The sequence below is a fragment of the Amborella trichopoda genome, chromosome 11 (genome assembly GCF_054954075.1).
Source record: "Amborella trichopoda isolate Santa Cruz 75 chromosome 11, AtrichopodaSantaCruz75HAP2 v2.0, whole genome shotgun sequence".
NCBI classification, from domain to species: domain Eukaryota; kingdom Viridiplantae; phylum Streptophyta; class Magnoliopsida; order Amborellales; family Amborellaceae; genus Amborella; species Amborella trichopoda.
This window is the reverse complement of record NC_142346.1, coordinates 37,701,199-37,724,357: the sequence shown is the minus strand read 5'-3', so window position 1 is coordinate 37,724,357 and position 23,159 is coordinate 37,701,199. Positions and strand designations below refer to the sequence as shown.

The following is a 23,159-nucleotide window of genomic DNA, read 5'->3' as shown; positions in this document are numbered from 1 at the left end:
TAACGGGCGTATGGTGCATGGATTGTCATTTGTTTATAAAGTAAAAATAATAGGACGCGGTTGCCATGCGGCCAAGCCCTAGAAATGCGGGCTTGGTAATATATATTTTTTTAATATAATTTAATCTTTTTTTTTAGAGAATATATAATCTTTAATATGGAGATCATGAATATAGAAAAATAAATAAAATTTGAAAACTAGAACATAATAATTATATAAAGAGAACATTTGGACTGTTAGTTATAATTGTTTTTAGATCGACCACCTATTTTCATCCATCTTTAAAATAGATGTTTTATACCTCTAGACCGCATATTGTACATCATGCATGTAACAATTGTTCTAAATAATATAGTGTGAAGTAGTGTTCGAAAAATTGGACCGGCCTCGAAAATTGGGCAAGGGCAAGTTCTGAATAATTGATAAATTGGCCAGTTCTACCTATTTAATCGAGCAAATTCCGACTGATAAAAATTGTATTAAAAAATAAAAAAATACAAAAAGATCTATAACATGTAAAAACTCTTTTTAAAGCATGATTAAACAAAACCCATTCAAATGGAGTTCAAAATTATTGAAAAGAATGGATTTAAAAAAATCGATTTGTGCTTAAGTGTATTTTTGAATATTTCAAAAATGATGAGAAAATGTAAAAATAAGTATTAATGGCCAAAAGACTTTCCAATCTTTTTCAAACTGATGAAAGACATTAAAAAATTTATTACAAATAAATCTCATATTTTATAGGATTTTATATAAATTTTTAAAATTGTTTTAAAATACCTGGTCAGTCTACCTAATATTGTCAGATTCGCTTCGGAGTCTTTATCGGTTTGGTGAGAAAAATGAAGCAATTCAGTGCTTTAGCAGATTTGGAGGAAGACTTCGGATCTTTTAATTTTTTTTTAAAAATCACAAAATATTTTTATATTGATATTTCTTTTCTTGGGCCAAAAAGGTTGAAGCTTTGGTCGAATCCACCTGAAGCAGACCTAAATTTGACGGAAGCGGCCCAAATCGGACTGAAGTGGCAACACCATTATATAACATTATGGAAAATTAAAAATTAAAAATTCAAAAAAATATACTTTTGCATTGATGTTTCTTTGCTTGGGCCAAAGAAGCAGAAGCTTCGGCCGAATCTGCCTGAAGCAAACCCGAATTTGATCGAAGTGGCCTGAATCTGATCAAAGCATCAGTACCGCACTTTGCTTTGCTTCAGTCTAGGCCTAAAATCCGAAGGCCGAAGCAAAGCGAATTTGACAACACTGAATCTACCATAACTGGCCAAATCCGAATTGACTAGTGCCCGGTTCCAATTTTACCGCACGGTTCTTATTTGAACGGGCCGAGTTTGCAAACGCTGGCGTAGAGTTATTCTTAGGATAAGAGTTGGTTTAAGACCTATTTTGTTGTGATTTTAAGCTTTGACATGATATATTGGTTATTTATGCTCAACATGCCTGTTTGAGTTCAGGCAATTTTTTTTGGTGAATACTTTAGGCCACGCCTTAAACATGCCAAGTGCCATGGTCTAAAATCTTGCTTAGGACATAGGCATTAGGAATTCTTTTCCGCAATTTCACAATTTTGTTCCAACAGCTTTCTAATTGGCCGTCTACTTCCTTTGCAGCCAATAAGAACCGGACCGGATCGGCCAGTTCAAACTAGAAATTGGTGAGCCAGCCCAATTTCTGATCCAGTCAAGCGTAAGAACTAGTCATGCCCATTGAACCGGCGACGATTTGGTAGTCTAGCTGGTTCAATTACTGGACCAGCCAATCCACCGGTTCTTAAGTGAAATGGTTAGTCCAAAGGGAGGTAGAAAAGATTATTTATGCCTCTTCTTTTATGTTTTTCAAAGAAGAATTTTCTCTATGACAATTAATGTCATCTTCATTACCAACCATATCCAAAGCACACAATACTTCGGTTTTTGTAATTATGTGCTTTGGATGTAGGTAGGTCTTATAATTGAGGGGAAAGTGGGAGCTTATGTGATAATGTGATGTGGGTAGGATTTGGGTTTGATGAACTAGTTGACTTGTTGAATAGTATAGGTTGGACATATATAAACGACCGACATGTTTTGCTTTCTATGTTAATTAGTTTATTTATTTTTTCAAAATTTTTTAATATGCATAGTAGCACCTCATCTAAACGCATAAAAAATAAAAAAAAAGGTGTAAAAAATGAATGAAATGCTCTGACCCATCGGTAAATGCCACTTGAACGATGATTCAATCTAGGTTATTTGGCTCACATAATCTTTAAAAAGATACAAATGGAAGTTATTCACCATTAGAGGATGAATCCTCTGGCCTCCATGCCGCTAGCAGGTCCTCACCTAGAATGTCCGGCTTGAGCACCCCAGGGCTGAGTGGGTCAGGGCCATGCGAGGAGAAGTAGGGAGCTGTTGTGGTCTGGAACTTCTTCTCTAAGCACGGTGGCGTAGCTTGTTACACATGTAATTCGTCACTTGGCTTGTGTCGCTAGTTCTCAGGATCACAACAGGAACAGTGAAATCCCCTGGATCGAGATACATTGAGTCGGCCACAAAAATTCCGGCTTTTTGGAGTCATGAAAATTGTAAGACCTACCCATATCCAAAGCACATAATACAACTGGTTTCATATTCATCACCAACCAACACACACTAGGAAAAGAGCGTACATATGTAGCGCAGGAGATCGGTGTGTGGCATGAGTCATATGGTGATTAACTCATGGTGCATGTTTGATAAGAAGGATTGTGAAGTCAAGTATTCCTGGCTTCCACAGAATGTCACGTTGGTGAACATTCAGCATTCGATAAATACTTTATAAGCTTGGACTTTACAGCTTCCAGCATTTATGATAGAGAACATTGTACATGGTTCTTATCTTTTCATATGGTTATGCGTAGACCATAGTTAGCAATTAATGGTAGACAATTTTTATTTCTACTTTTATTTCTTTTCTCCCAAAACTTTCTCTAGTTCTCTGCTTCGGATATGGCGCTTATCTTTTCATATGGTTATGGGTAGCCCATAGTTAGCAATTAAAGGTAGACAATTTCTTTCTAGAAAGATGAAAATTGAATTCACCTACCCATAACTTGAAAATTATATTTATAGGGAAATCATTTTTATATTAATTGATATATATGGAGTGAAAGCATTATTCCTCACTACTATTAATTTTTTGATATATATATATATATATATAAATTTTTAAAATTTCTAATATTTTAAATATATCCGATTTTTTGACTCCAATTTTTTTGAGCCTAATCCGATATATTCGCGATCTCTTTATATGAAGTATTTTTACCAATCCATATTTTTTATCCGATTCTTTTATCTGACTTTTTAGAATAAAAACGATTAGTTTATGATTTGATGGCGTTTATTGTTAATCCCCGACTTCCTAAGGGCCACACTCTTATGTCCTAAGAAAAACAAAACAAGGATTACATATCCAGTTGTTAAAATATCATTTATCGACTTACGAAACATCGAAAATACCATTTTTGTTTCTTGTAACCGGCTCTTCTTGGTCCCTTTTAAAGCTCTAACTTCGTGGCTTAATGTATGGTGGGTGCTTTACATCGCCAAATCATGAGGACTAAAACCTTGACCCTGACTATCCCTACTTCTCTTTATTCGTGCCGCTCTACTGTTCAGGGCCACCCCCGCGTCCGATGAGTATGGGAACTACATCATCCACGGGGACATGTCCCACAAGCCCACTTTCTTTTTCACTCATGAAGAATGGCACAAGTCCATGCTGGCATCAGTTTATGCCGAGGCGGGCCACCTCTACACCTATAGCCACGTCATGCATGGCTTCAGTGCTAGACTCTGTCGAGCCCAGTTGGCCCGGCTTGAGCAGCTGCCGGGCCATCGCGCCACCCGGCGCGATGCTTATGCCAAACTCTTCACCACCCGCACCCCGCGGTTCCTGGGCATGAGCAAAAACAATGGGATTTGGCCGGTAGCCTCCTTTGGTCGTGATGTTATCGTGGGGATCATTGACACTGGGATTTGGCCGGAGAGCGAGAGCTTCTCTGACCATGGGTTTGCTGTAGTGCCGGAGAGGTGGAAGGGGGCATGCGAGAATGGTACGGGATTCACCCCATATCTCTGCAACCGGAAACTCATCGGTGCTCGCTCTTTCAGCAAGGGTTTACGAGCCGCTGGCCTACCAATCTCTCAGGATGATTACGACTCCCCTAGGGATTCTGATGGGCATGGCACGCATACATCCTCAACAGCTGTAGGCAGTGCTGTGCATGGTGTTAGCTACTATGGCTATGCGAAGGGAACAGCGACGGCTCGGCTTGCCATATACAAGGTGTTGTGGGTGACCGACACGCTCGAAAGTGCAGCAACGGATGTGCTTGAAGGCATGGACCAAGCAATGGCTGATGGAGTGGATGTCATGTCTTTGTCGATCGGCTTTGATCATACACCCTATTACGATGATGTTATCGCAATTGGCGCATTTGCGGCTGTAGAGAAAGGCATCTTTGTTGGCCGTGCGGCTGGAAATGATGGGCCATCCCCCAACTCCACATATAATGGTGCTCCTTGGATTATGACTGTTGGGGCAGGGACCATCGATCGGAACTTTGCCGGGTCGGTGACGTTAGGTAATGGTGTTGCGGTCGAGGGCGCATCCTATTACACAGAAGGTGCCTCTGTGTCCGGTGCCCCTCTTCATTATGGTGTAGACAATGCAACCGAGATGGCATGCCCATCTCTTGACCCAGCCAAAGTTCGAGGGAAGGTGGTCCTCTCCTACATTCTCCACTATCTATGATCCACTTAGCGAGGTGTCACGCTGTGGCGGAAAATCCGGAATTTTCGTGGCCGACTCAACGGACCACTATCCGGAGGATTACATTGTTCCTGCTGTGATCTTGAGAACTAGCGATGCAAGCCAAGTGATGGATTACATAAATGGAACAATCAACGCCACCGTGCTAGAGATGAAGTTCCAGATCACAAACATCAATGTTAAACCAGCTCCCCTGGTGGCTGACTTCTCTTCGCGTGGCCCGGACCCAATAAGCCCTGGGGTGTTCAAGCCGGATATTCTAGCGCCAGCTGAGGACGTGCTAGCAGCATTTAAGCCAGATGATTCATCCTCTAATGGTGATTATGTGCCCACACAATACATGTTGGAATCAGGGACCTCAATGGCATCGCCACATGCTGTCGGAGTGGCGGCCCTACTGCGAGCGGTGCACCCAGACTGGAGCCCTGCCGCCATCCGCTCTGCCATCATGACCACAGCGATCACCATCGACAATGCTCGAGAAACAATTAAGGACCAATTCAATGGGGGCCCTGCAACCCCTCTACAATTTGGTGCTGGTCATATCAATCCAAATCGCGCCATGGATCCAGGGCTAGTCTATGATTTGGCGACTCAGGACTACATTCAGTTCATACGTGGTCTTGGCTACAATATGGCTGAGATGGCCACTATCATAAGGGGAACCATGTGGTCATGTCTTGAGAATTCTCCCGAGCTCAACTATCCATCTTTCATGAATATCATTCCAGGAAATGATACATCCTTCCCAAAGACTAGGAATTTCACGAGGGGCCTCACTAAGGTTGGTGATGGACCTGAGGACTACCATGCTCAAATTGAGGTCCCAACAGGAATGAAGATCAAGGTGGTGCCAGAGTTTTTATCTTTCAAGGGCGAGCGCGATAACCAAATGTTCGTGATCTCAATGGAGATTGATGCAGAGCTCTTTAGCTCAGGGAGTGTCGCCTATGGATTCCTCAGGTGGGTTGGTTCGAAGAAGCCCCATCTGGTCTCGAGCCCTATTGTGGTGGCTCTTCAGTGATCCTATCAAGGAACCCAATATGGTTAGTGCCATGAATAATTGGATCTATGGTATTGAATACTATAAGATCATTTACCTTTAGCACGAGAAGGTCACACTCACCAACCACCTTTAATTATCTGCAACAAAGTTCAATTTTTTTTTTGTTTTGGCCAACCGATTTTTACATCTAATGACTAAGAATGATTGGTATCTCGTTGAGCCAAAGATAAATATCTGATAATAAACTTTCCCTTGCTAAAGTTACCCATGTTACATTTGAATTGGACGATCTCATTCGATCTTGTAATGCGCATATCGTATATGGATTGTCATTTGATTATATTGTATAAATAATATAGGGGACTGTAGACAATGATACCGTTTGCCTTTGGTAAAGTGAGCTCAAAATTATTTATAACCATTCGATGTGAAAAATGATAGCTCGAGGGTGTCACAAAGTTCAAAAAATTTGGGGGTGTCACAAAATTCAAAAAATTTTCTTTGCACTTTGAGCTTGGTCAATAAATAAATGCAGCCACCTATTTTCACAACCATTGGTCAAGACTAATTGTGACCACCTTATAGCAAAGACAAATATTGCCATTACATACTTTTTATACTTTCCCATAATATAGTTTGAAGTTATTTTCAAGATGAGAGCATGGTTTAAGACCTTTTTGGTCATTTTATGCTATCTATAACATGATATATTGGTTATATATACTCAACATGCGTGTTTGAGGCCACGCTTTAAACATGCCAAGTGCCATCTTCCAAAATCTCGCTTAGGACATAGGCATTAGGATTCCTTTTCGGCTATTTGACAATTCTGTTCTAATATCCTTCTAATTAGCCGTAGTCAATAAGAACCAGACCAGATTGGTCAGTTCGAACGAATTGAAAATTGAACCGTTTCTATTTCTTGATCGGTCAAGCGTGAGAACCAGTCATGCCCATTGAACAGGCCATCAACCAATGGATTGGCTGGTTCAATTACTGGACCGGTTGGTCCACTGGTTCTTAAGTGAACCGGTCAGTCCAAATGGGATGTTTTGCGCCTCTTCTTTTATGTTTTTGGTAGAATATAAAATAGTGTATTGTGTCTTTTAACATAGAATGGCATATATATATATATATATATATATATATTACTAACAAAAGATACAACGTATATTTTGCCTCCTTGGGAGGATACTGTGTATCTACTCCCTCACTCAAAATATCTATTTAAGAAGTGTTTTGTTTTTAATTCAAAATTTTGGGAACCAAATAACAACTATAAGATAATTATTTTCAAAATAAAAGATTGGAAGTTTGAGTTTTGTAACACCAAGATCTAGCCCTTAGAAATTGGACGTCCTCTTTTCAATCTTGAGGTATTAGTTTTTTTTATAGTATATTGAGCGTTTATTTTGGAAATTCGTTTTATTAATATTAATCTATAGGTTGTAGAGGTTACATCCCAAAAATTTGAGATCCAAACAAATATCCCTAGCATGTGTTTTGCCCAAGGGAGTTAGTAAAAAAAGATACTCCCATGGGTTATGAAATCTTTTAGGAAAAAGAGCACGTATACTATGCTCCGCCAAGAGCATATTATGTCTGGAATTCTCTTTTACTAAGATTAGTCTATAGGTTGTAGAGATGCATCAGCATCATAGATTTTTTTCAACTATTCGGGGTTGCTTATATGAATCATGGTACACCATTCTGCTTTATGAAGGACCAAACTTTCAATGAGGCTATAAGTCCCCATATCTTTATTTAGTACTTCCAACCAATGTTTAAAAAAAGAAATAGATCGGTGACCCAAATCGGTCTCACCCATACTCGTGTTGGATCAGTGGATCGATCAGAGAATCCGTCGAATCTGCAATATTTGTCTAAGTTTTTTTCTTTCAAAAAACCACTATAAATCTCTAAAAATGTAAAGTGATATATTATGTACTTTCATTACTTTGTAAGAATAAGTAAATCTTGAGACGTTGTTTTATTGTTTGGATGTCTGTATAATTATTAATTACAATATAGTAATATAATATTATATCAAAATAATTTAAAAATATTTAAAAATTCCATATTATAAGATTAAAAAAAATAATTTCCCATATAAACTGAAATTAATATGCCATCCAACATTTAGTAATTCTCTTTCCTCTTCCAAAATTATCACAATCTAACTAACTATAATATTATATATTGAAATTAAAATTATTGTTTTATATTTTATAATCATTTTACTATAAAAATAAGAACAAATTTGAAATTTGAGTTGTAATATTATCTAATTTAAAAATCTAATTTACAACTATATCAAAAAATTAATACATTATATAATTTATAATGTAACTATATTTGTAAATAAAATATAAAATTTCGTTATCATTGCAATTAATTTAATTATTAAGTATAATATTACAATAAACATGATCCAAAAAATTTAAGGGTATGACCCTCACAAATAAATAAATCTAAACCGTAATAATTACTCTGGACAAAAATATAGAATTTAGAATCATAAACTTGCAATCATATTTTAATAAAATTAAGAAAATAAATAAAGAAATTCATACTTACATTATGGAATAATTGATAAAGTAACTTGAAAATAAATTCTAAAGTGGTTTGAGCTAGTGTTATTTTTCTCTCTTAAAATATCCCATAAACTAGTTTTTATTTTTTAAAATATTCAATAAACTAGTATTAATATTATTTTTTACTTTTTCAATATCATATGAGCTTGTACTATTTTTTTGAATCCCAATTAATTAATTGAAAAGTATACCATGAGACCATTTACTTTTGGTATAAGAAGGTCACAATTAATCTTGATCATTTGATGTGAAATTGGGTGGTCATATTTATTCCATTGGCCATGTTCAAAGTTCAAATTTTTTTTTTATCAAACTTTGTGACACACCCAAGTTCTCAAAGTTCATATTGGATGGATATAAGTAATTTTGACATCCTTGTACCAAAGATATATGCTCTTAATATATATAATCCCTTAATTAATAGCCTAATATTAACCATATAACGAAATAATCCTATGAGCTAAGAGCCTAATAGTATTAGTCAATGTAACCGTTGTATTACAAGTTGTAAATTGATATTCCAATAGAAAAGGGCATGTAAACTGGCGTGGGAGGAAAATGGAATACGATAGTTGTCCCACATCGAAGAGATATGGGAAGAAAATTGTATATAAAACAAAGGGAAAGGTTTCTATGCTTCCCGTACAACATAAACGATATATACATCGCCCTTTATCCAGTGTCCAATTTAGATCAAGTGAGCTACTAACCATTCAATCTAGATCCGAAGACTCAAATTATGTTATTTTTAATTTTTTTACTAATTATATGAATATCAAATTTGGTACGTTCCATCACCTCAATGGGGAGCACCTAAATAAAATATTTTAAAAAATATTTGATAAAATACAATGATAAAAACACTCCTTAAAATTTTCAGGGGCATTTGGTCATTGTATTTTGTAAGGAATACTTTTTTTTTACATATTTATATAGGTGCGCATTCAAGAGTGGATTGGACGTCCAAATTTTTGTGTCAAAATGTTTTTATAAAAAAAAATAAAAATAAAATAGTAAAAAGGCACATCATTGTAATTGGGGTCATCTGTGTGGTCCATTTAGAATGGACGGTTGGATAGAGGGCAATATAGAAGTTTTATGATGTAGGGGAACCATAGAAAGGTTGTCCTAAAACAAATTGACCCAACTTCACGCAGATCAAAGTGGGCCACAGGGCCACGTTCATACTCCAACTTTAGTCCCACGCAACAGTGTTCCATGGATGACATCAAGGGTGGGCAACAACTTCTATTTTTTTAATAGAAAAATGGTACGTACAGGATAGACCTGGCGATCAATGAGATCTATGATGTCAACAGGGTGATTCAAGGTCAAGAATCGATCGGATCCTGATTTTTTTATAGATCCGGGATGGCTTAATCGATACCCTATCTAAATTGCCCGATTCCAGATTGGGTCACCAAATTTTTAAATATTGCTTCCAATCATGGGCTTTTGGGCCTATCCCTTGCTTTTTTTTAATCTTCAACGTAAACCAACTCACACCTCTTAACAAGTGTTGTACGAAGTTTGTATTGCATATGACCGGCCCACTTAAATCAACTTTCTCTCATCTTATCGCATATTAGGCCCACACCTAAGTTCTCGCTAATGTATTTATTTTGAATTCCATCCCTACTTGTCTTGCCACTCATCCCTAAAATTTGAGATTCAAATAATATCGCTAGCATGTAGTTTGCCGGAGGGATTAAATAAATAGTGTACTCCCATAGGAGTTGAAAATCTGTTAGGGAAAAAAAACGTTTAGGCTTTATAAAAGAAATTTAAGGGCCTCTTTGGGAACATGGATTTTAGGGCATAGATTTTTAATATCTTGAATATTATCGAAATCCAACATTTGGTTTGCTCAATGGCTAGGATATTAGAATTTCAGGGAAATTAAATTTTTTAGAAATCATTTAACTTTTCCATGATTTCATTTCCCATCAAAGAAAGTATGTTAAATTTTAATAGAGAAAATCTATATCAAATTTTAAAGAGAGAATACCTAAATTTTTTTAGAGAGATAAACTATCTAAAAAAATTTAGAGAGAGAAACTATCTCAAATTTTAAGTTTTAGAGAAAAAAATATATCAATTTTTAGAGAGAGAAAGTACTTGAAAACTTTTAGAGAGAGAAACTATCTCAAATTTTAAGAGAGAGATACTATCTCAAATTTAAAGTTTGTGTGTGAGAGAGATAGCATCTTAAAATTTTAGAGAGAGAAAATATATCAAATATTAGAGAAAGTACCGCAAAATTTTTTTTATGGATAGAAATTATCTCAAAGTTTTTAGAGAGAGAAACTACCTCACATTTTAAGTTTTAGATAGATAATATGTATTAAAAATTTAAAGGTAGGAGCTATATCAAATTTTAGAGAGAAACTACCTAAATGTTTTTAGAGATATAAATTATTTCAAATTTTTAGAGAGAGAAACCATCGCAAATATTAAGTTTTAGAGAGAGAAAGTATATTAAAATTTTGAAGATAAAAACTATATCAAATTTTAGAGAGAAACTATCTAAAAATTCTAGAGGAATAAATATCTCAAAATTTTTAGAGAGAGAAATTATATCAAATTTTAAGTTTTAGAAAGAAAATATATTAAAATTTTGGATATAGAAATTTTAAAAATTTTTAGAGAAAGAAACTAGGGAAAATTGCATAAATCCCCCCAAATTAAGCTTTCTTATCTATTTACCTCCGGCCTTATTTTCCCTCACAACTTTTTCCCCAAAACCATCTATCCTAGCAAATACCCCCCAACTCAAAAATAAGAAAAAAACGGATGCTAATACCACTCCCGTTTACCCACGAGTTCCCTAACCCAATGAGGCTCCCTTTCTAATACCTCTCTTCCCAACCCACAAAAAAAAATAAACACATAAGATCATTACCCACATCAAAGGAGGAAACACATTGAGGCTCTCAATGCTTGTAAGAATGTATCGGACTAATAAAATACCCATTTTTGTTTTCTCGGCTTCTTCTCATCATAACTCCAAAAGCCATTGAAATAATACCAACAGCCGCCATTGCATAGAAAGCTCGATAAGGGGCTGTGGCCAAGCCCGAGAGATAGCAATAATAACCGGAGAAGAAGTAAACAACACTTAAACCCATTTGTCGACCTCTTGCCATTGGAGATGGGAACAAAAACGCATTACAATCTTGTTTCACTCCACTAACTCCATGAAGGATGATGACTAGTGAGAGAAGTGAATCTGCAAACCAGGGAATGCTCTGATCCTTCCCTATTCTCTGTTTCAGACCGAAAAAAAGAAAGAAAAAAAGAGTGGGATATTATCAAGTTCAAGACTACAACTAAGTAAGTCTTTTTTCCCTTGGTTCAGAATTCTATTACTGAGAGAAGTTATAAAGATCACACGTATAGGGGCTCTCTGGCATTTTACAAATGTGTTCTGGTGTATGTTAATGAGACGGTGGTCCGGCATTTCGCAACTGCGGTCTGGCATTTGCTTTTATTTGATCCGAAAAAAATTTGTTCATACGAGAAGGGTATTTTCGTTCAAAATTAGTCAACTTTTTGTATTGGGGGGGTATTTACTATGATAGATGGTTTTGTCCTAAAAGTTATTAGGGAAAATAAGGCTAAGGGTAAATTGATAGGAAAACTTAATTTGGGGGGGTTTATGCAATTTTTCCAAGAAACATCCTAAATTTTTAGAGAGACAAACTATCTTAAAATTTTTAGAAAGAGAAAATATTGTAAATTTTATGTTTTTGAGAGAGAAAGTAGCTTAAAATTTTAGAGAGTGAAATTATATCAAATTTCATATAGAGAAAGTACCTGAAATTTTTAAATAGAAACCATCTCAAATTTTTTGGACAGAGAAACTATCTCCAATTTTAAGTCTTAGAGTGAGAAAAAATCTTAAAAATGTAAGACTTAGTAACTATATCAAATTTTAGAGAGAAAAAGTACCTAAAAATTTCTAAAGAGAGAAACTATCTCAAAATTTTTAGGGAGAAAAACTATCTCAAAATTTTCAGGGAGAAATTATCTCAAATTTAAATTTTAGAGAGAGAAAGTATCTTAAAATTTTGGAGAGAAAACTATATTATGTTTTAGTGAGAGAAACTACATAAACAGTTTTAGCGAGAGAAACTATATCAAAATTATTAGAGAGGGAAACTATCTCAAATTTTAAGCTCTAGAGAGAGAGTATCTTAAAATTTTAGATAGAACAATTATGTTAAATTTTAGAGAGAGAAAGTATTTGAATTTTTTTTTGAGTATGAAAGCCCCTGAAAATTTTAGATAGAGAAACCATCTCAAAATTTTTAGAGCAACAATTTTAAATTTTATGTTTTAGAGAGAAGTATATTAAAATTTTATAGAGAAACCGTATCAAATTTTAGAGATAAAAACTATCTCAAAATTTTTAGAGAGAGGCTTATCCCAAATTTTGAGTTTCGAGTTTTATTGACTTGGAAATTGATTGTAAGGAATCCATAAATTTTATGAAGTTTATCCAAACAAGAGATTTGAAAAATCCATGACAAAAAACCTTGATACTGAAAATCCATAGATTTTATTGGATTTCAAATTTCAAAGAATCCTAATTTCCTCGTATCCCAATGGTCCTGAACAGCAAGTCTTCCAAAAATGTTAGTTTTCTATTTAATTTAATATTTTTTTTTCTAGTTTACTTTAAAATTTTTAAAAATAATGAGAAAATTATGTATTTGCCTCATTGGGACTATTAAGTTAGGGCTTCTCATTAGATTGTGTCATGAAGTTTCGGTTTTTAGGTATTATAAAGGACTTTTACATATTTTAAAGCCCCTCAAGATATTATCCGAAACTGTAATTTTAAAAAAATGTTTTTTGAAAAACCCTAGTAGTTTTTTTTGCTTTTATTGTTTTTACACATGATTCTACTTTTAAGTTTTAGCATTGTAAGTAACTTTTGCAGGATTTTACGATTAAAATTTGCAAAAACCCTTATTTAGTAGGAAAAGTATACAAAGTGTATTTACTTTTGAGCAAGCTATCTATACTTCTCCTACTGCATAAAACTCGCAAACTAACCGTCGATTCTGAATGGACGATTGAGATGACCCCAATCACAATATCACATCTCTACACTACTTTTATTTTTTGTTTTTTTTACAAAATACTCTGATACTAAACTTGCACCAATAAAAAATATAAAAAAAATATTTGTCAACAAAATAAAATGACCAATATACCCTAAAAGTTTTAAGGAGTATTTTGATAATCATATTTTATCACAAATTAATTTTAATATTTTTAAGTGTGCCCATTGAGATGATGGCACATACCAAATCTTATATTAATATAATTTATATAAAAAATAAAAAATAAAATTCTCTGAGATGTCGAATCTAGATCACTTGAGCTTAAATTGGATGGTATGATGAGGGAAAGTATATATCTTCTATGAAGTAGGGGAAGTAAAAGACCATTTCATTTTACTTTTAATACACAGAGGTCATAAACATTCTTGTCCATTAAATTTCAAAGCAAATATTTATAAATGTACTTGTTGTTAAACTAAAAGTCCAACAAAAAATTGGGCATCCAATTGGGCATCTAATTGTTAGGATTGATTGGGACTTCATTGTACTAAAGATAAATGCTCTCGTAGTCTACAATCTCTATTAGGTAAATTCTAAAAGCCTAAAACTAGAAAGAAATAAATTTTTGGTGCAACTTTTTTTGCATTTTATTTTTTAAAAGCCAATAAAATATTAAACAAAAAATGAACTGAGAATACAAAAAACAAATGAAATTGTTTGAGGGCACTTTTTTGTTTTTTCTCTTTTCTTCAATTTCCATTGGAAAATTATAAGTTTACGTTATTTTTGGTTAGGATATATTTTTTGTATTTTTTCTTATTCTTTAGAATTTTCTAGAGTTTTCTCATTTTTCCTTAATTTATTATTTTTATTAATGTTTTAACTTCCTATGCCAGTTTAATAGATAAACTGGACCGATTTGGCCGGTCCAACAAGACCAGGGCGCTCGCTGGTACGGTCCTGACATCATTGGCATTTGTAAAACTGAGCCACCATTTTAAACCAACAAGATTTTTGTAGCTTGGTCAATGCAATAAATGTTGCCACTCAATTTCACATGGTCAAGATTAATTGTGACCATTTTGTACCAAAGATAGATGGTGTCATTGTATACTTTTCGTTTATATTTATGTAGTTTTTGAGAATTTTTTCCATTTTTTTAATTCTTCCTAGCCCACCTCAAACTTGGGCCTAACTCGGGCGAGTCTAATCGAGCTCGGGCTAGAGCTGAGCCTGAGATAAAACTTCAATACCAGCCATTGGAGCTCAAGCTCAAACAAGCTCATCTAAAATTCCTAACAATGGCGCCGTAGGCTTATTTCTCCCGAGAACAACCTTCAAAAACTCGAAATGAATAAACCATAGTTTGTTTTCCTATAGTTTATTGTGTCTTTTTTTTTTTTTCACTTTAATTTTGGGGGATTAGGCGGACTTCCCTCCTGTTTTCCATTATGAAATTATTGAGTAATTGGTGAAATTAAATTTTCCATAATTTCCAAAATACCCTTTATCCATCAAAAGAAATGATCGTGTCTAAATGACCCAAATTCCACCATTGGGGACCATGATATTTGAGCGGACTCATTAGCTTGTCTTTCCTCCGGTGAAAAGGAAGATGTTGGAAGCAAGGGAAAAACCAAGAACTATGTCCAACTGATAAGCACCAAGAAACAAAACTTATTCAAGGGGTTGTTGACACAAATCGGACCAATTTGTTAAGCTATGACACAATCTGAACATATTTTTAAGCTTAAATAATCACATAATTATTCTTTTAACAAATCAAAAGCTTCAAAGAAACTTTCAAAGGGATTATGATACATAAACCAAAATAAAAAAGTAGGTCTATTTTACATTTTACAAGAATCAGACTAGAAACGAACAAAGAAAGTTTGACAGCCATAATTTGGATGGCCACACTCTTATCTCCTAAGAAAAACAAATCAAGGATTACAAATCCAGTTGTTAAAATATCATTTATCGACTTAGGAAACATGGAAACTAACAATTTTGTTGCTTGTCACCGGCTCTTCTTGGTCCCTTTTAGAGCTCTACCTTCGGGGCTTAATGCATGGTGGATGATTTACATCGCCAAATCATGAGGACTAAAACCCTGACCCCAACCCTAACCCTAACCCTAACCCTAACCCTTCCTCTCTTTCTTCTTCCCATTCGACAACTAGTGAGCGCCTTCCGCACGTCGGATGATTATGGGAACGAAATCATCCACGTCGACATGTACCACAAGCCCACTTCATTTCTCACTCATGAGGAACGGCACAAGTCCATGCTGGCATCAGTTTCAGCCGAGGCGGGCCACCTCTACACCTACAGCACGTCATGCATGGCTTCAGTGCTAGACTCTCTCGAGCCCAGTTGGCACGGCTTGAGCAGCTGTCGGGCCATTGCGCTACCCGGCGCGATACGTATGCCAAACTCTTCACCACCAGCACCCCGCGGTTCTTGGGCCTAAGAAAAAGGAATGGGATTTGGCCGGTTGCCTCCTTTGGTCGTGAAGTCATCGTGGGGATCATTGACACTGGGATTTGGTCGGAGAGCGAGAGCTTCTCCGACCATGGGTTGTCTGTGGTGCCGGAGAAGTGGAAAGGGGCATGCGAGAATGGTACCGGATTCACCCCATCCCTTTGCAACCGGAAACTCATCGGTGCTCGCTCCTTCAGATAAGGGTTTACGAGCTGCTGGCCGACCAATCTCTCAGCATTTACTCTAATTAGAGTTTACTCTAATTCCTGTCTGGTTAAGCGTAAGAACCAGTCATGCCGATTGAATTGGTCACAACCTATGGATTGGCTGGTTCAATTACTGGACCGGCCGGTCCAATGGTTCTGAAGTGAACCGGTCAGTCCAAAAAAGGATGTTTTGTACCTCTTCTTTTATGTTTTTTGTAGAACATAAAATAGCGTATTGTTTTTTAAGGGCAAAGAAAGTTTTTATTTTTATTTTTGAAAGTTTGTTTATTATTATTACTATTATTTATTTTTTTAAAAAAAGATACAACGTATATTTTGCCCTCGCAGGAGGATGCTATGTATCTACTCCCTCACTCAAAATATCTATTTAAGAGGTTTTTTTTTTATGTCTAAAGTTTTGGGAGCCAGATAACAACTATAAATTATTATTTTCAGAATAAAAATTTGAATTTTGAGTTTTGTAACACCAAGATCTAGCCCTTAAAAAATTGGACATGCTCTTTTCAATATTGAGGCATTAGTTTTTTATAATACATTAAACGTTTATTTTGGAAATTCTTTTTATTAAGATTAGTCTATAGGTTGTAGAGGTTACATCCCAAAAATTTGAGATCCAAACAAATATCCCTAGCATGTGTTTTGCCCGAGAGAGTTAGTAAAAATGATACTGCCTTGGTTATGAAATCTTTTAGGAAAAAGATCAAGTATACTATGCTCCGCCAAGAGCATATTATGTCTGAAATTCTTTTTACTAAGAGTAGTCTATAGGTGGTAGTGATTCATCAGTATTAGAGCCTTTTCTTAATTATTTGGAGTTGCTTAAATGAAAAAAATATATATTTAATTAAACCTGTTAGTCTCTATTTTTATGTAAAAATTTAGACGCAACATACATTTTTATCCAATTAATGGCATGGACGATTTTTATATACTTAATATATTCATAGAATTTTCTTTAAAAAAAAACGTTTTATCAAGAAAGAGAGTCTTTTGATGGGCACACACCGCACACGTTGTTAGAGAGAGTATTGATGCTGCATGATGCATGAAGGTGCACTAAGATTTAAAAAAATGATTGCGGTTTGTGTCAGAGTATAGGTGATGCTATCGATGAACCACTTTTATCTATGTTCAGTTCAAGGAACTTTCCCCTTTCACCTCACAACTCTCCCTCTATTTTAATACTACAAAGAACATTCCCGTCCACATCACAACTCTCCCTCTATTTTTACTCTCTCCTACCCTTTATCTATGCATCCAGCAACCTAGCAGTGCAACGTCCCTGGTATGCCCCTCTCTCTTTCCTGCCTCTCTTTCTCTGTCTTTGAGCCCTAATGTTTCTTCCTCTAAGCCCCTCCAATTTTTATCCTATTCTCTTTCCACACTATTTAAGCCTAACACATATCACATCAACTACGAGATTTAAAGTATTTTACAACCTTGTCGATTCTGTCCATGGCCACACCCAATTCATCCTAACTCAAGAGTTAAAGTTCAAAACTTCAAATCATACATATTTAAACAGTTAGCTATTATACAGGTGGGTTGTGTCTTATTGATTTTGTTGGTTACTATACTTGATTAGATGTGGCTTGTGAAACTTTCCTTAGTTTGGTTTGATTTAACTTATTATATTTTCAATATTTGTTGCAGATGTAGACGGGTCACATAGCCTTTGTGAAAGGAGTTATCTTCAAAAATCTACATAGTGGTGCTTGCCAAATCAAGATTGTATCATTACATTGTTAAAGAAGGTGTTTCAGCCGTCTATCTCTGTAGCCATCGAAGAACTGTGGTAGACTCTGGAGCCCATAGCCTTTTTGAACTGAATTCTCATTCCATGCCATATATCTGACAACAAGAATTTCATTTGAACTTTAACATATTTTACCATTTCTAATCTCTTTTTGAAAGATATGATTTCAAGCTAAGAGCATATAGAGGTTGTGAGATTAGGTGAGTCAGGCTGAATTAGGAAGTAACCTTTCATGTGGAGTGTGTAAATTTTCACCAAAGTTCCCTTTCGGGCCCAAAACCTGCAGTTTAGGGGTCGAACAGGTTGTGTTTTTGTCAAACTGGCCGATTTTGTTGCTAAGCGGACCTTCATGAATTGAAATTGCGGTTCGATTCCTAACCGGCGTACCGGTTGTGATTTGAAAGGGTGGACTTTCATGCCTTTTGAAATTTCCGTCGTTTCATCTATATCGTCCTCAATAGCCAATGGTTTTTGATGAACTTTGATGGTTTTTAATCCTAATCGAATTATCTACCATATGCTTCTTTCAATTTGTTAGAAAACCAAATTATTGGGGGTTGATTTTGGGCTGAAAAGCTACTACTCGAATTCCTTGTGTTCGATTAAAAAAAGCAAAATTTGCATTGATTATTTGGTTGTTGTTTATCAAATTGATCGTATTTTGATCATCAAGGCTTCGTCTGTCACATAAAATAGGTATGGTTATTTATTATTAAGTAAATATTTTTATATGAATTTTTTTCTTGCTCGATATCGCATATATGAATTTCTTCAGGATTTTTTCCATTGAATAAAATACCCATTGTTTTTTTTTGTGTATTTGAAAGGATGATCGAGTCCTTTACAGGGCTTGTGTATTGATTTATTCGATAATCCAAATATTGAGGGTCGTTTCTTGCTTGAAATATTGCTTAATTTAGAAGTTTGTAAGAAATAAAGTTTTCAAAAAAAATTTATTTGCTTAATAAAAATATAATTTTTTAAAAATTTGGTAAGTGTTTTTGCTCAAGGCCATTGTGCCCGAAAAAAAAAATTATCCTCAGTCGTAAAGCAAATTAGGTGGCGCCTGACAGAATGCAAGTTAAAAAATGACAATATTTGGAACCTGCCAAGATCTCTAATTTTCAATTGTGGAGAACCAAAAAACAGAAATTTTACTGGGCTTATGTATTGGTCGTTTCTTGCTTGAAATGTTGCTCAATTTTAGAAGTTTTTGAGAAATCAAATTTTCAAAAAAAATTATTTTGCTTAATAAAATTATGGAAAAATTACAAAGACCCCCTCAAGTATACTATCTATGCAACTTACCCACTAGCTAATCTTTCCTCTAATGTTTTTCCCCATAACTATCTTTTCTCGCAAAAACTACCTAATCCAAAACAAAAGGAAAAAAAGACTAAGCTACCCCCCTCTCTCTCCTCGTGGTTTTTACCCACGATTCTCTCCCCATGTGCTCTGGCAGTCCATTTAAATGCTCCGGCAATGAAGACACGTGCTCCGGCAATGAAGACACATGCTCTGGCAATGCAAGAACTCGCTCCGGCAGTACACGTTCTGGAGCCATAGTACTCCAGCGGTTGAATAGGTCGCTCCGACAATGAGGACGCACACTCCGGAAGTACAAAGACACGCTCCGGTAGTACACCTTTTGGTGCCACAATGCTCTAGTGGTTGAATAGGTCGCTCCGGCAATAAAGACAAGTGCTCAAGCAGTACAGATACGTGCTCTGGCAGTACACCTTCTGGAGCCACATCGCTCCGACGTTTGAATTGGTCGCTCCAGCAATAAGCGTCTTGGGACCATTAATTGACTTTTTTTTTGTAAGGAAGGGCATTTTTGTCAAAAAAATAACAACTTTTTACCTTGAGGGGTTTTTGCAAAGAAAAGTGATTGTGGGGAAAAAAGTGAGAGGAACGGTTAGCTGGGAGAAAAGCTGCATAGATAGTATACTTTGAGGGGTTTTTTGTAATTTTCCCTAAAATTATCCTTTTTTATGAATATGGAGAGTATTTTTCTAGTTTTCTTAATAAAATAATGTTTCTTGAAAAAATTATTTTTTTGATAGTAAATATGTTATTTTCATTAATATGACAAAACCTATATGTATTGGCCTCTCTCTCATGTGATATCTTGCCTTTTCCAGATGAATGTTTAGATGGACATGTAAAAGTTGTTGGATCAAGTTCTTTTCTATTGTTTCTAAATGTGATTAGCAGTATCATGAAGTGTTGTAAAACTTGAAACTGGAGTGCGTAAACTTATATGTGTGCTTATATATTTTAGTAGTAAGCATAGGCTAATGTAATTTTTCTGCAACACCCGCATACTTAGAATATGTGTTACACTGGGGTAATACATTTGTGGTAAGGTATGAATTTTTAAATGGATATGTAAAAGTTGGTGGATCAATTTCTTTTCCATTGTTTCTAATTGTGATCAGCAGTATCTTGAAGTGTTGTAAAACTTGAAACTGGAATATGTAAACATATATGTGTGCTTTAGTAATAAGCATAGACTAATATAATGTTTCTACAACACCTAAGTATGTAGAGTGCGTATTTACACTAGGGTATTTCATTTGTTGTAAGGTATGAATTTTTAAATGGGCATGTAAAAGTTGGTGGATCAATTTCGTTTCTATTGTTTCTAATTGTGATTAGTAGTATCTTGAAGTGTTGTAAAACTTGAAACTAGAATGTGTAAAAATATGTGTGCTTATATTTTTTTGTAATAAGCATAGACTAATGTAATGTTTCTGCATCACCTAAATATCTAGAGTGTGTATTTACACTGGGGTATTTCATTTGTTGTAAGGTATGAATTTTTAAATGGACATGTAAAATTTGGTGGATCAATTTCTTTTCTATTGTTTCTAATTGTGATTAGCAGTATCTTGAGGTGTTCTAAAACTCGAAACTGGAGTGCGTAAACATATGTGTGCTTAAATTGTTTTGTAATAAGCATAGACTAATGTAATGTTTCTGCAACACCTGAATATCTTGTGTGTGTATTTACATTTTTACACTAGGGTAATACATTTGTGATAATATGTTGTAAACTTATTATCAGATTTCATTATAGGAAACAAAAAGATTCATGCAACCTGCTTGGCTAACTTGGTATGTGTTTTCTTGCTTGAGGATATGGCTATTCAAAGGGTTACAATATGAGAGGTTTAGAAGCAAGAAATTTTGCTTCAAGAAGCTTTGCCTCTCCAGGCATTGCCTCTTGGAACTGTGGGGAAGACCTTATATGAATGGGAATTACAGGTTAATTGGGGCCATCTATCTATGAAGATGTCATCCCAAACCGCTACCCCAAAACATCTTCTCTTAGGTCTCGTGTTGGCCTCCTCCCTTGGCATCTCTCCCATATTAGTGACTGAATCCTCTTCTGAAGAAGACGTCTCTCTTAGGTCTCGTAACTAGTCCCAAAAGCTGTAAAGAGGATGGAGGTCATGGGGAAGAATGATAAAATGCTTAAAGCCATGAAAGTGGACTATACGGGGGAGATTGTTTTGGTGGAGGAAGATATTCCAGTCGTAGACTTGAATTGGAACCAGGCACCCAGAAGAAGGAGACCTCGAAGGAGAGAGTTCCAAAGATTACTTGCGAAATTCCCGTATGACCCGCTATTTGCTAGCCCCTCTGGGGTCACCAGGGGTGGGACAGAATTTCACATGTATTGATGATCGCTCCTGAAACATCAGGGGTCTTGGGGATTTTAGGAAGAAGAGCGATTTGATATGATTATTGAGGGCTTCCAAACCCGACATCTTGCTTCTTCTAGAATATCACTTGTCTTCCCTTGATGTGATGAATGTGTGGAGTTCTTATTCCTTCTTTTGGTGCTTGGTGGTTTGCGATGGCCTTTCAATCCCTCTATGGTTTTATTTGACAATTTCAAATTGTGCCATGTATGAACTTCGTATTTTGGGAACCATTTTATAGTGATCCAAAAATTATGCATTGAACTTTATATACATATATGTTTAATTTGGATGATTAGTATCAAACCTTATTTTTTTTTTCTTATATATGTTTAGTCCAAACATTCTGTACTGAACATTTTGATACATACATGAATTCTGCACTTAATATTTTGATACATATATGAATTCTGCACTGAACATTTTGATACATATATGTTTACTAGTTTGGATTTTTCACCTTATTTCAATTCTTCTTACTCTTGATTACTGGGTTCAATCTCTCTCTCTCTCTCTCTCTCTCTCTCTCTCTCTCTCTCTCTCTCTCTCTCTCTCTCTCTCTCTCGCTCTCTCTTTATGCCTTGGAGATTATATTTGTTGAGGTGATCTATTGATTGATACTAATTCATTTTGTTGACACAGTGAGTTGCTTGTGTTTTTGTGTTTGTTTATTTTTTTTTGCAAACTATTTTTAATGAGTAATGATCCTATGAGACCCTCTCCTACCCAAGTGTATGAGACCCCACCTGATGACCGTAGGATCCACATCTCGAGAAAATGGGATGGCAGTAATTACTTGGTTAACCCATATAGAGAAGCTTTCTCTTGGAGGAGGCGCATACGTTTTTTACCGGATAGTAGCCTGCCTTATCTCTTGCCCTTTCCTTTCTAAACTTCCTCTACTTTTCATCCTTGTCTTTGGTTTTCTGCTTACATCCCCTCGAATCTCTTGCTCTCTCTATTTATCGACAAATTTGGTTTTCTGAAAAGGGAAAGGTTTCTATACGTCCCCTACATCATAGAAGATCTATGCTTCCCCTACCATCTAGCCGTCTGATTTTGATCAAGAGAGCCACTCACTGTTTGATCTTAGATCTGACGTCTCAAATTATTTTATTTTTAGTATTTTTTATACAAATTGTATGAATATGAATTTGGTACGTGCCATCTTCTCATTGGGGCGCACCTATAAAAAATATTTAAAATAATTTTTTGATAAAATATAATGATCAAAATACCCCTTGAATCTTTCAGGGGTATTTTGATCATTTTATTTTATTGAAAATATTTTTTTTATATTGTTTTCTAGTGCGAGTTTAATAAAGGATTGGATGTCCAAAATCTGGTGTCAAAATAATTTATAGAAAAAAATTAAAAAGAAAATAGTGTACTGACATGACATTGTGATTGGGGCAATCTTAGCCCTCCATTCAGAATGGTTAGTTGGATAAGAGGAAGTACATAAGTTTTATATTGTAGGGGAAGCATAG

The 23,159-nt window shown here is 35.3% G+C and overlaps 1 protein-coding gene across 1 annotated transcript; it reads left to right on the top strand.

Moving 5' to 3' along the window:
- Nucleotides 1–3,641: 3,641 nt before the first annotated feature.
- Nucleotides 3,642–6,202, top strand: LOC18436819 (subtilisin-like protease SBT3; the record flags this gene model as incomplete). Its single annotated transcript, XM_088850630.1, is given in 2 exon segments — nt 3,642–4,777; nt 4,779–6,202. Coding segments are annotated over 2 exon segments (2,202 nt in total), but the record flags the coding sequence as incomplete, so codon positions are not given.
- Nucleotides 6,203–23,159: the final 16,957 nt, after the last annotated feature.